Source organism: Pristiophorus japonicus, chromosome 13 (assembly GCF_044704955.1).
Source record: "Pristiophorus japonicus isolate sPriJap1 chromosome 13, sPriJap1.hap1, whole genome shotgun sequence".
Classification (NCBI taxonomy): Eukaryota; Metazoa; Chordata; class Chondrichthyes; family Pristiophoridae; genus Pristiophorus; species Pristiophorus japonicus.
In genome coordinates, this window is record NC_091989.1 from 148,483,237 (window position 1) to 148,497,806 (window position 14,570).

The 14,570-nt window shown below is 40.6% G+C and overlaps 1 protein-coding gene across 4 annotated transcripts in view; it reads right to left on the reverse strand.

The window, feature by feature from the left end:
- Positions 1 to 3,880: 3,880 nt before the first annotated feature.
- ap1g1 (adaptor related protein complex 1 subunit gamma 1) overlaps positions 3,881 to 14,570 on the reverse strand; it is a 143,238-nt gene continuing 132,548 nt past the window's right edge. For all 4 annotated transcript variants that reach the window (XM_070898107.1, XM_070898104.1, XM_070898105.1 and 1 more), the window contains 3 exons: positions 13,971 to 14,131; positions 12,818 to 12,916; positions 3,881 to 4,499 (listed from right to left, as the gene is read on the reverse strand). In XM_070898107.1, the coding sequence (XP_070754208.1) occupies positions 4,398 to 4,499; positions 12,818 to 12,916; positions 13,971 to 14,131 (362 nt within the window). In that variant the 3' untranslated portion in view covers positions 3,881 to 4,397. The remainder of the gene's footprint in view (positions 4,500 to 12,817; positions 12,917 to 13,970; positions 14,132 to 14,570) is intronic.

Consider the following 14,570-nt stretch of genomic DNA (forward strand, 5'->3'; position numbering starts at 1 on the left):
AAATTTACATCCTACATGAATATAAGGAATAATGAAAAAACCTCCAGTATTAATGTATTTAGATGCTTTGTTACCCATGACCCAGCAAAAGGAATGGAGGCAGGACTGAGAGCTTTGAAGCCATGTGATAAAACAACAGGTTCAAATATGGAGTCGATATAGTATAGGAAAGGTTCAAGTGCAGAAACAGCTAGCTTACAGCTATCAGCACAAAGATTCAAAGCAATAAAAAACACCAGAGATAATGTTAACAGATCAACACAGAATCTGAAAACAAGTTGATCCACATTTCTTCAATGTTATTGCACAGCACATGAAAGGAATTTAATCAGTAGTCAAAACGTCTGCGTTATTTCTCTCTTACCCATCCACTTCCCAACCCTTTCATCTTATCCAAAGAAAAGTACTTCTATTTCTTCTGCAGACTCAGAATAATGCACAAAATCAAATATTTAATTACATGGCTTCCCTTCATATATTATTAGACACGAAGTATTTCTCCAATACATTCATATCAAAGTCTCTATACAACAGCACGTGAGTGCTCGTATCCCCTTTACACTCAATTTAATATTTACACCTGCCAGTGTATTACAGCTTGAATAACCAAAATTTAAAAAACTAGTGCCAAAATGAGTTTAACAAGTAAGCACAGAAAACATTTGTGATTTTGCCGTTTGGAAAAGGTGAACAGGTAGGTGGCATTGCTTTATTTGAAATATTTAGAATTTCTTGAAGAATGTATACAAGACAAACCTTGATGGACGACCTACACAGTAGCTACATTGTTCAAAACTGGTATATTAAAATCTTATCTACATAGCATCCCTTTTAACTTTTCCAATTTAGATACAAACTCCATGTTTTCTGTTTAAAGGAAAATGGTTAACTTTGTTAATGCCTATAAAAATAAACTGTAAATATATATGTGGAACAGAGCCTCGCATACCAGAATGTTCAATTTCTGTTCTGTGCTCAATTAACCACTCTCAGGAAGGAGAATAAATGGAAAGAAAAAAAAAGACAAAAAGTAGACATGCTTATCAAGATGACCAAAATTAAGGTTATTTAACTTTTTCCACACTGACTGCTTATTAATCCACATTATAGCTGAGGTTCCAAACATGCCATGAACCAATGACAACTGACACTGCCAGTAGTAGAAAAATATCTATAAAACTTAAAACTACAAAGAATTCTGAACTTGAAGACATGACCATTAACATCCTTTGTATGACATCTCAATCACAGCTGGCTAAGAAATGATTTGTATCTCTAATAACCAGGAAGATATTAAATGGCAGACAATATTGCCTTCTGAAATTAATGCGCTACATTAAAAGATGTGCTGGACTAATACACCTACAGTAAAATTAAAAAAACAATTTCTGGTGATAAAGTATTTGTCATTAACATACAATATTGTAACTGCCAGCATGCAATAAATATCTGTAATACAGTCATTGTTGATATCTTAATGGAAATCTCTTTCTTCAACCTCATGTAGAGTCTTAAGGAGCCACACCCCAATGGTTAATCGACCTACTTAGGGGACAGAATTTAACAATGCACTTCATTATTCCAGGAAACACAACTTTATTGCCTAATCTAGTTTCTTGCTCAGGAATGACTTTTTTTTAAAAAAAGGACCTAAAAATAACTTCATTATGACCCAAAGTTAACTGTGAATAAAGTATGGCTGAAATTACTGCTGCTCCCACTACAGATTAGTTTAAATCTTCATATGAACAACTTCACTCATCGCAAATGAAGTTAAAATTGCAAAAGCATGTTCCATATAACTAGTAAATTGGCAAACTGTATTTAATGCTCATTTTTATAATTACAAATGTAAACTAAATGTCAGGGAAGTCTTTAGATTTGATCAATTTATTATTTGTGTCAAACCAAAACTAAACTTTGACCTAAACGTTTCTTTTTATAAAATTCTTCAAAATATTTCAAATGCACACAATTGCACAGGCACAGCTATTCCATTAAGGTACTGAAGTTATGCAGTCAGTTCAGACGGTCAATTAGGCTAAATAAATCAACAGACATTGAAATGATGCATGAATAACTTTCACCAAGTGGTAGAGGAGAAGAAAATCACAGCAATCCAGAAGAGGTGAGCGTTGTCCTGTAGTCTGCTGCTACACATGTATCCAAGCATGAATGCTTAAACAAAAATAACTAGGGATCATGAACTTCAGGTAGCCTTAGAAATATCCACCTTTCCTCTGCTATGTAGGTATATGAGTCAATGGAAAGCACAACTCCCTCATTTAAATAATGGGAGTGATTTCATTTGTTAGAGACTGCATTATGAAAATATTTTTAATCTTAAATGTTCTTATTTTCAACACACTATGAATGAATAAGAGTAAAAAAACTTTTCCATTGTATTAACTGGGGTTCATGTTAAGTAAGCAGACTGTTGTCATGCTGATCCCATTACCAGACTAACTGGTTTGTTGAATGTTCATTTCATGCTTATACACTGTGCATATAAAGTCAGCATATACAACACGGTTACATCTAACTCCTCAAAAATCAGGACTATTTGCCCCGTTTTTGCAGTAGTCTCAATTTAAAACTCAACTTCTGCTCCTCCCGATAACATTTACTGAAATAGCAGCACTTTTGCAGATACAGGCATTAAAAAGATTAAGAGCATCAAGTTTATATATATTTATATATCTCAACTGCCCTTGTACATTCTGGACTTGTCAAAAACTGTCCAACATATTTCTCTGAAAAAATTAATCATCTTTCTTCCCCAGCCCACCATTTAAAAGACCAACTAAGATGGCAGCTAGAAACCACACTTTTAAAGGGCAAGGGACTAGTTTTTTTTGCACAGGGAAACAACACCTTCAAAAAAAACCTCCCAATGTTATAAGCCACTTTAAACTTCACACCAAAAGAGAAGTCATAATTTTCATTTATTAGCCATTTTGCTTCAATACTCAGTTTTAGTTGGGTAAATCTCAAGACTTAAATTGCAGTATCCCTTTTCATTCATAGAACCATCATAAAATGTTGAAAATGTCTGTAGTTACTGGATCCCAATTGTCATTAAGACATTTAGAATTATTGCATTGATTTACTAATATACCAAGAACATTTCTTTAATTTTACGTTCATGAAACTGAACAGACAACCAAATTGCTTTGTTTTTTTTTAAAAAGGAGCTTCAAGGATTTTAAGATTTGTTGGACACCAATCACCAAATAATACACTAGTCATCCAGAACAAAACCCATTTTTAGCCGACTTTAAAGTAAAAACCTCCAAAAAATAACCATTACATAATTTAATAACTGTACAAATGCATAAAGTTGACCAAGAAATACTAAATCTGGTCACTTGATCTTTAATGCATCAGACTTTGGAGGAGGCTGAAATGTTTGACTGCTAATATTTTGCAGGCATATTTTGTTTATAGAAATGATTAATCTTGAAAACAGAAAAGCAAAAAAGGGGACACGAATCAAACGCTTTCCAGTCCAGAAAAAGTTTTCCAAACTAGTCTCAGCGCAGATGCAACAGTATCGAATTACCTAGTCTATGCGGACTTATACAAAAAATGTGATTCAAGCTTCATGACCACAGACCGCCATTTAAAAAAAAATGTTTTTGAAAAACAAGGCAGGAAGTCATATTGTTCGAGAATAATGATGCGACTAAGATTCTTTGTTTGCTGCTAAATCGGATCGTCAGATATTTAGAGCTCATTATCAAAATTCAGCAAGTGAACTGACTGGTTTTCTGACTCAGCAAGCATCATTAAACGTAGATTTCTGGATGAGAAAGGATCTAGAGTCATCATCCAATTAATAACTTACACCATTTAAAGGTAAAGGCTAAGAGGGAAAAAATGCTTTTGAAGACTGTTGACATTTTATTATGAAAGATCCTTGGTTGACTGGATTGAAAATCATTACATTATAGAACCCAATGCAACCAATTTATAATGCTCTCCGCTCCAGTTCCCAATAAATGAGTGGTGAATAGTAGAGAAACAATGGCTTCTTGATGTGCTCTGAAATCTTGCAAAGCTGCTGGGCACATACTGACTCATCTCCTGTGCAATTGTGCCAAGTTCTGCAAAGATCAGTGGGGTAAAGCGGGAAGAGTGTGTAGTGCATACCACAAGCAGATACTCCCAACGATGAACATGTTGTTGATAGAGACGAATATGGATAGGTTTTGAAAAGTGATTAGCATTTGTAGGCATGATATTCCTCGAAGTTCGTTCATTAATTTTGCATCCCACATTGAGGGCTGATATACATGTTATGACGTTGTGCATGAGGGCATTCTTAGGATATGACCGTCCCAAAGATTTACCAAAATCCACTGCTGGAAAAAAAGAGGTTGTTGCCACCCTAAGAATCATTGCCATGATTGAGGGGGGAAGTTATTTACTTCTGCTAAATCTTGCACTGGTGACCCATTGAGGTCATATGTGATCTTGATCCTCATGCGAAGTTGTTGCTAAAAACAGAAAAACAAAGTTGATCATCATTAAAAGAAAAAGGTCTTCAAAACAGTAGTGTCAGGCACTAGACCAGCAAACCAGAGGTTGCAACTTCAAATCCCACTGTACCAAATTGTAAAATTGAATTCAATAGATCTGGTAACGTGTAGAAGAGCACCAGAAGAAATGACCATGAATGCTGCTGGTATTTGTAGCAAATACCCAATTGGGAAGCTGCTACTCCTACTTGATGTGGCCTATACGTGACTAGTCCGCACTGTGCCACTTGGAAGTGGCTTAGCAAGCCATTCAGTTGCACAACTGCTCCACTGTGTTTGCAGAACAACTAGAGATGGGCATAAATGTAATTTGCCAGTCGCCCACAGCCCAGGAAGAAACTTAAAAAAAATAGAATCCATAGATTTAGTTGTAAACTGCTATAAAACTTCTTAATCTGGGTTTAGTCCAATTTAAAGGCCTTTACTTCAGAGAAGGCAATGTTTTAAAACAAAATACTATAGAAAATTGAGGTAAGAGACAATCTTAGCAAGAGAAAAAAAGATTTAAAAGCGAATTGCAATTTTATGGATATTGTTTCTGGCAATTTTCCATACTTAAAATGGAGTCCTAAAACATTAGATTCTGAAATCAGCCAAGAGAACCCACATTGCAGCATATCCAGTTAGCCTTGTTACACAGAATTGGAACTGGAGGTTCTAGCAAGATGCCTAAAATTCAGTAGGAGCTTTGAACAAAAGTAGAAGGCGACAAGAGTGCAAACATCTGAGCAAAGGTTGACATTCTTCAAATAATTTTTTATTGCAGGGTGCCAGTATTCTGGCTTGTACTGCATTTAGGCCCACACTTGGTAGTTGTTTTTTTAAAAAAAAAGTTGCATTTTCCTGCTTCCTTTTATATTCTTTAAGGAAATGCCCAGTCCTTTTTTGAATGCCATAATCAATTCAGCATTGATCACTTCTAGCAAAGCATTCACATTCTGCTAACACTTGGTATGAAAATACTACTTTTAATCTCACCATTTCTCGACCTCATCTTCAATTTACCCATCAATGGAGATTCTCTGTTTACTGCACATCTTTTAACATTTAGAACACAGTTATGTCAATCTTCTCACTTTGAGGGAACACACCCTTAATTTTCTTAAAAATTCAATATCCGGATGTGGGTGTCACTGAATCTATACAACAATCCAAAAGCTTCCAAGCCATTTTTAAACGGAATTCAAATTCGCAAAACTAATTCAGGATTTGAACTCGTGTTCTCTGGATAATCAGTCCAGATCTCTGGATTACTTGTCCAGTAACATAACTACTACACATTACCCAATGGCTATTCCTCATCTCTGGTATCATCCTGGTAAATGTTCATTGTACTTCTCGGAGCTGATTAGATCCTTCCTATAATTAACACCCAAGACTGCATACAGCATCTAGCCTAAATATTGGCCTAGATTTTGCTGGGGTAATGACGGCAAATTCACAGTCATTATCCCTCTGAAAAGGACTAACTTCAGAATGTAGCGCATGCACAGATAAACACTGAAATCCTGAAATTGTAGTTATTAGTCATTCACTGCTCTGCCACAAGCTGCGCAGTGGAACTCACCAGAGCTGGCAATCAGTGAAATAAGCTGAAATGTCATAAACTTCCCCTTTTCCATTATAGCACTTTTGAACACCCCATAAAAAGTTAAGCCTTGTTGCAATAGGTGTAACTGGGGTTTTACCTTTAGGATAACTGAAGAGTAGGGCTTATTAGAGACCACCAAGGTAATGTGTGGTGGAAGCAGAAGACATGGGTATGGTTCTTAAATGAATACTTTGCGTCTGTTTTCACAAAAGAGAGGGGTGATGCAGACATTGCAATTTGGGAGGAGGAGGTGTGAAATATTAGATGAAATAAACAGTGAAAGGAAGTATTAAGGGGCATAGCATCTTTGAAAGTGGATAAATCCCCAAGCACGGATGAAATGTATCCCAGGCTATTAAGCGAAGCAAGAGAGGAAATAGCAGAGGCTCTGACCATCATTTTCCAATCATCTCTGGCTACAGGTGTAGTGCCAGAGGACTGCTAATGTTGTACCATTGTTTAAAAATGGAGAAAGGGAAAGACCGAGTAATTACAGGCTAGTCAGCCTAACCTTGGTGGTGGACAAATTATTGGAAAAAATTCTGAGGGACAGAATAAATCTTCATTTAGAAAGGCACGGATTAACCAAGGACAGTCAGCATGGATTTGTTAAGGGAAGGTCGTGGCTGACTAACTTGATTGAATTTTTGTTGAGGTGGTAACAAGGAGGGTAGTGCATTTGATGTAGTGTGTATGGATTTTAGCAAGGCTTTTGACAAGCTCCCACATGGCAGACTGGTCACAAAAGTAAAAGCCCATGGGATCCAAGGCAAAGTGGCAAGCTGGATCCACAATTGCCTCATTAGGCAGGAAACAAAGGGTAATGGCCGATGGGTGCTTTTGTGACTGGAAAGCTGTTTCCAGTGGTGTTCTGCAGGACGAAGTACTAGGTCCTTTGATTTTTGTGGTATATATCAATGATTTAGATTTGAATGTAGGGGGTATGACAAAGTTTGCAGAAGATACAAAAATTGGTCGTGTGGTTGAAGAAGAAAGCTGTAGATTGCAGGAGGCTGAGGGGAGACCTAACTGAAGTGTATAAAATTAGGATAGAAAGGATCTATTTCCCTTAGCAGAGGGGTAAACATCCAGGGGGTATAGATTTAAAGTAACTGGGGATCTGGGGGTTAAAAGGGAGAGGGCGGTGAGGATCTGGAACGCATTGCCTGAAAGGGTGGTAAGAGGCAGAAATCCACATAGCATTTTAAAAAGTACTTGGATATGCACTTGAAGTGCCGTAACCTACAAGGCTACGGACCAAGAGCTGCAAAGTGGGATTAGGCTGGATAGCAGGCATGGACACGATGGGCTGAATGGCCTCCTCCTGTGTTTTCTATGATTCATCATCATAGGCTGTCCCTTGGAATCGAGGAAGACTTGTTTCCACTCCTGAAGCGAGTTCTTTGGTGGCTGAACAGTCCAATACAAGAGTCACAGACCCTGTCACAGGTAGGACAGATAGTTGTTGAGGAAAGGGGTGGGTGGGACTGGTTTGCCGCACGCTCTTTCCACTGCCTGCGCTTGATTTCTGCATGCTCTTGGCGTTGAGACTAGTATTGCTCAGTGCCCTCTCGGATGCACTTCCTCCACTTAGGGCGGTCTTGGGCCAGCGACTCCCAGGTGTCAGTGGGGATGTCGCACTTGATCTGGGAGGCTTTGAGGGTGTCCTTGTAACGTTTCTGCTGCCCACCCTTGGCTCGTTTGCCGTGAAGGAGTTCAGAGTAGAGCACTTGCTTTGGGAGTCTTGTGTCTGGCATGCGAACTATGTGGCCTGCTCAGCAGAACCGAGAGTGTGGTCAGTGCCTTCAATGCTGGGGATGTTAGTCTGGACGAGGACGCTGATGTTGGTGCGTCTGTCCTCCCAGGGGATTTGTAGGATCTTGCGGAGACATCGTTGGTGATATTTTTCCAGTGACTTGGTGTCTACTGTACATGGTCCACGTCTCAGCCATACAGGAGGGTGAGTATTACTACAGCCCTGTAGACCATGAGCTTGTGGCAGTTTTGAGGGCCTGGTCTTCAAACACTCTCTTCCTCAGGCGGTGTTGGATCTAGTCATCGATGCCTGCTCTTGTTGATAGGAGGCTCCTGAGATATGAGAAGTGGTCCACGGTATCTAGGGCCGCGCCGTGGATCTTGATGACTGGGGTGGGAAGGAGGCAGTGCTGTTCGGTGAGGACAGGCTGGTGGAGGACCTTTGTCTTCAGTAAATACGTCAACTATGTCCTGGAGTTCAACCTCGATGTGCGCAGACGCCGACGTCGTCCGCATACTCTAGCTCGATGACAGGGGTTGGGGTGGTCTTGGACCTGGCCTGGAGAAGACGCAGGTTTCCACTGGTTCTGTAGTTTAGTTCCATTCCAGCGGGGAGCTTGTTGACTGTGGTGTAGCATGGCCACGAGAAAGATTAAGAGGGTTGGGGCGATGGCTCAGCCCTGTTTGACCCTGGCCCAGACATGGATTGGGTTGGTGATGGATCCATTGGTAAGTAGCACGGCCTGCATATCGTCGTGGAGCAGGCAGAGGGTGGCGACGAACTTTTGGGGTCATCCGAAACAGAGGACGACGCTCCATAGACCCTCGTGGTTGACAGTGTCAAAGACCTTTTTAAGGTCGAAGGCGGCCATGTATAAGGGCTGGCACTGTTCCCTGCATTTTGCCAGTAGCTGTCGCGCTGCAAAAATCATGTCCGTTGTGCCCCGTAGGGGACAAAATCCCCACTGTGATTCCGGGAGGACTTCCTCAGCCATGGGAAGACAGTTGAGGAGGGCTCTAGCAACAACTTTCCCAGTGGCTGATAGCAGGGAGATTCCCCTGTAGTTGCCACAGTCGGACTTGTCCTCCTTTTAAAAGATGGTCACGATTACTGCATCTCCGAGATCTCCCGACATGCTCTCCTCCCTCCAGATGAGATGAGGTCGTGTATTCGCACCAGCAGTGCCTCTCCGCCATACTTCAATGCCTCAGCAGGGATTCCATCCACATTCGTAGCCTTCCTGTTTTTAAGCTGACTTATGGCTTTTTCTACCTTGTGCAGTGTTGGGGTCTCACTGAGGTGGTGGCGGGTAGCATGCCGCGGGATGGAGTCGGGAACACTCAAGTCAAAGGCAGAGTCTTGATTGAGGAGATCTTCGAAGTGTTCCTTCCAACAGACCTTGACTGCCTCGGTATCCTTGATGAGTGTTTCCCTGTTCTTGGCCAGCAGTGGGGTGGGGCCTTGAGTGCTGAGCCCGCAGGTGGCCTTGACTGCGATGAAGAATCCTCGCACATCATGGTTGTCGACCACCTGTTCTTTAGGTCCCGGGTTTTTTGTTGGACCTCAGCCTTGAGCCGTCTGTAATACTGCTTTGCTGCTCCCGTGTTGAGTTGTTGTTTAAGGCTCAGAAATGCCCTGCGCTTGCGATCTATTAGCTCTTGGATCTCTTGATCATTCTCATCAAACCAGTCCTGGTGTTTCCTGGTTGAGTGACCGAGCGTATCTTTGCAGGTTATGATCAATGGCATATTAACTACCGTGAAAAATGAATTTTATGTTTGTGGAATTTAATTTCTCCATGATAGAAAATTTCTAGATTCTTAAAATTAAAAAAAACGTGTATATCCCAATCTTTATTTTGCTCTCAAAAGTGAATTGAATCAGTGCTTTTAATTTCTTGGTTTGCTGTCTGAGAGAATTCTTCAATGTGATTAGCTGCTTAGCCAGCTTGATGACATCACTGCTGTATTGCGCTGGGGGTACCTTTTTGACAGCACTACAATCAATTTTAAAGTCGCGAAATGCAACATTTTTGTCAAAGAGATAGCAAGATTGTGTGAACAGCGGTGGTGATCGGCGTCACTTCACCGCTGACCGCAAATTCCGGACCATTATTTTGTATCGAGCTATTGTGACTTTGCTTTTATATTCAATTCCTCTCTTATAAACTCCAAAATTTCATTTACCGACTCAGCGCCGAGATTGGCAGGCTATTTTTTTTTGATGGGGAGGTGTGGCTGCCACTTCAAGATCCTGATGACTATGCAATGAAAGGTCATCACAAACGTGAAAATTATGCAGTTGAGGACAGGCCCTTATTTTGGTTAGTTTCCCCACGGAGAAATTGGGCCTTTACTCTAGATTCAACAGACCTCTTCTCCCATTTTTCTAACACTCCTGACAACTACTTGATACTGCCCCCATTTAGTTAATTGCGAATCCATATTTTACCTGTTGGATTAGCCAGATACTCGTGATCCTAGTTCACAATGGTGCCTCAAGCAGCAATTCGAAGTCTTGAGGTACCCAGTTAGTCATCTGGCTTCTCTTAAGCAACCCCCCAGCCCCCACATCTCTCATCCACAAAACACCATCCAAGGTTAGTCAGGCACAATTCATCAATACTGAAAGCATGTTGGCCGTCATTTACTTTTCATATATTTTCCCATTTTACTTCCTGTTTGACAAGGAATTTGGTCTTTCATTAAAGAATTGATTATTTATTTTACGGAGACTCCAACTCAATTAGAAGCAGGTCTTAAAGTGTCAGTGAACCACTCCTTTACTGACATTTTATGTATATAAATTTGTAGCTTGATTATTTTGCTTCATATAAATAAAGATATTGGTTGCTTTAGTCTATAAACTTCTGGTCTGTGTGGTAATATTTTCTATTCGAAGGAGAATGAGATAGCATGGTACGAGATTATGATGAATCTCATCAGCAAATTTGACAGAGTATTCCACTAAGGCAGAGAATAGCAAAAAAAAGCATCTTTCAGAGTCGTTTTCCCAGTGTGCTGATCCAAAGACTTGAATGGTAGGGGAGTGAGCCCACATTTCCCATGTTAAGCAAACTAGACCTGAAGATTTGGTTTTTTTCTTCAGCACAATTCAGCAAAACCAGCGCAAAAAAATTGAGGAATGAAGTGCAAATTACGTCCAGTGCAAATAGTTTCCGCAATCTTTTGCTCAAGTTTAAAAAAAATATCGTACTTGAAAACGGCCGCCCATCCCGCCCACAAAACTGGCCCCAAAGAACAAATCAATCACCAGTGAGACTTACCACTTTGTGCCTGTGCCGGTTTGTGGGCCTTCAAGGAGGCTCTTAAAATTAAGCTTTTTCTTTGCACAAAGGCCCAAAAAGGCACCTTTTTGTTTACTAAGAAACTGACTACTATACACCAATGAACTAGTAAATGAGGCGTACGAAAGCATGAGCCTTACACCCGTAAGACAAAGATCCTCCACCAGCCAATCCTCGCCGCATAGCACTGCCCCCCAGTCATCAAGATCCATAGCGCGGCCCTGGACAACGTGAACCATACCTCGGGAGCCTCTCATCAACAAGAGCAGATACTGACGAAATTCAACACCGCCTCCAGCGCAGTCTTCGGCCGCCTGAGGAAAACTGTCACCAAGCTCGCTCATGGTCCACAGGGCTGTAGTAATATCCGCCCTCCTGTATGGCTCAGACCTGGACCATGTACAGTAAACACCTCAAGTCGCTGGAGAAATACCGCCAACGATGTCTCCGCAAGATCCTACAAATTCCCTGGGAGGACAGACGCACCAACGTTAGCGTCCTCGACCAGGCCAACATCCCCAGCATTGAAGCACTGACCACACTTGATCAGCTCCGCTGGGCAGGCCACATTGTTCGCATGCCAGACACGAGACACCCAAAGCAAGCGCTCTACTCGGAACTCCTTCACCGCAAACGAGCCAAAGGTGGGCAGAGGAAATGTTACAAGGACCTCCCTGATAAAGTGCAACATCTCCACTGGCACATGGGATTCCCTGGCCAAAGACCACCTTAAGTGGAGGAAGTGCATCCGGTAGGGCACTGAGCACCGAGTCTCATCGCAGAGAACATGTAGAAATCAAGCGCAGGCAGCGGAAAGAGCGTGCATCAAGCCAGTCCCACCTACCCCTTCCCTCAACGACTATCTGTCCCACCTGTGACAGAGACTGGTTCTCATATTGGACTGTTCAGCCACCTAAGAACTCATTTTAAGAGTGGAAGCAAGTCTTCCTCAATTCCGCAGGACTGCCTATGATAATGTTTATACTTTAAAATATAAAATCAGGTTACACTCAATGCTGGACTGATTAAAAATGCTTATATTTTGATAAACTCATTTCAGCTGTATTAATAAAACTGCACCAGGTTCTTGAATATATCAAGGAATATTTTTTAATGCAAAATAAAAATTACATTCTAAAATGCTGCCTGATTCTGCTGGTTCGTAGAAGATTTTACGGTCGGGGATATGGAAATGAAATTGAATGGAAACACGATCAAAGAAAAAATTACGTCTGAAAATTAGCTCAATTTTGCAGAAACTCTATTACCGATCTCTGGGACAGGAGTGAAGGGAAACAAGGTACATCTCCACAAGGCAAAGGCACTCAGGCTACTTTTATGCAAAAATAGCATTGGTACTGGTAGACTAAATCAGTTGTTGGGAAATGGAATGTTGCAGAATGGAGCACACATTTTAAGATTAAAAAGTCAAACATGAAATGATACATAATATTTAAATTTTATTCTCATTACTCCTTGGCAAGTGGTTGCCTGCAAAACAGCTGAAGTTTTTATATGCTCTCTGAAGGGTGCCAATTCAAGTTATACTAGGAAGATTGTCTCAAATGCTGTGAAAAACCTCTCTCACAAATTGAAATTCTAATGAGAAATCCATGACATACCTTCTGTGGATTAAGCACTTTAATGACCTGTGTGACAGCTCCTGCATTTCGTGCTGGAATTATGTTATTACTTGGAGAAAGCAGCTGCAGCTGAAATGTCTGCAGAATTTAAGAAAAACATAACATGGATATAAGCATTCAAAACAGATGGAACAAGCTATGGCTTTAATAAATACTACTTTAAATATCTTTGATTCTCTTGAAATATACTACTTGAACATTTAACTGAAGATGTGCGGGTAAAAACAGCATTCATAAAACAAATTCCCATTTACTATTTCAATCAAGGCACCCAAAACTGCAAATTCATCAAAATCCTCAATGCATTGATCCTTCCTTCAATTTGCATGTCCAACTTAGACCTCTTACAAAGCTGTGCTTTTCTCACTAGCCCATGATAATGTAACACAGAAGCTGATAATACTTGCTTAATTACAGGTGTTAAGAGTACACTTTCACTGTCAAGCAGATTTGCAACACTTACAATTTCATTTAGAAATTATGCTTGTGAAGTTGCTGCTTTTTCCCTGGTGTCTCCATTGTTCTTTGTATTTATTTATTTTGATAACTTCCATAATTTTGGTATGTGTTTGGCCAAAACACACTATACTCATCAATTCGGGTTGCTTGGATTGCCACAACATTTTCCCATTAACCCATCAAATGCTATGGACTTTAAATTGGGAAACTCTTCTATTTGACCCAAGCTGCAGTTTATTTTGTGAATTCCCTATCTCTAATCTCCTTGAGCCCCCGCTCCCCCCCAGAGATGTCTGTGCTCCTCTAATTCTGCCCTCGAGCATCCCTGATTATAATCGCTCAACCATTGTTGGCCGTGCCTTCTGTTGCCTCGGCCCCAAGCTCTGGAACTCTGCTTAAACCTCTCCACTTCTCGTTCCTCCTTAAAAACATAACTCTCATCACCTGTGCTAATTTCTACGTGGCTCGGTGTCATTTTTATCTCAATACTGCTGTGAAGTACCTTGGGACGTTTCACTACATTAAAGGCGCTATATAAATACAAGTTGTTGTTGCTGTTGACTGATGAATCACCCACTGACTGTTAAGCTGAAGTCCTAGCTAGTGGACAGTGAAGCCATTTCCTTAAACATCAATCAGCTTGGCCTAAGAGTACAATAAACCAAGAAAATACCTTTGGTACTGCAGCTTGAAATATAAAGTCCGTCATGTCTCCTTCTGTGGAGTTGGTAGCATTTATTGTAACAACAGTTACATTAGGATTCGTGTTGGAACGTTCAAAGTTAAACTCTATTTTCAAACCACCTTTATTGTATGCTGTAATAGGAGGAATACCTGTAGAACAAATTGTATTTAGTGACTACACATTATTTCTATTCGTCAGTCAGTGGCTGTGGGTTGCACACTGGCCTCGGAGTCAGAAAGTCGTGGGTTCAAGTCGCACTCCAGAAACTTAAACACAAAAATCTAGGCTGACAATCCAATGCAGTGCTGAGGGAGTGCTACACTGTTGGAGGTGCTGTTTTTCAGATGAGACGGTAAACCAAGGCACCATCTGCTCTTTGGTAAATGTAAAAGAATCCATGGCACTATTTGGAAGAGCATGGAAGTTATTCCTGGTGTACTGGCCAATATTTATCCCTCAATCAACATAACAAAAACAGATTATCTCGTCATTATCACATTGCTGTTTGTGGGAGCTTGCTGTGTGCAAATTGGCTGCCTCATTTCCAAAATTATAAGTGACTACACTCCAAAAGCTGTAAAATGTTCG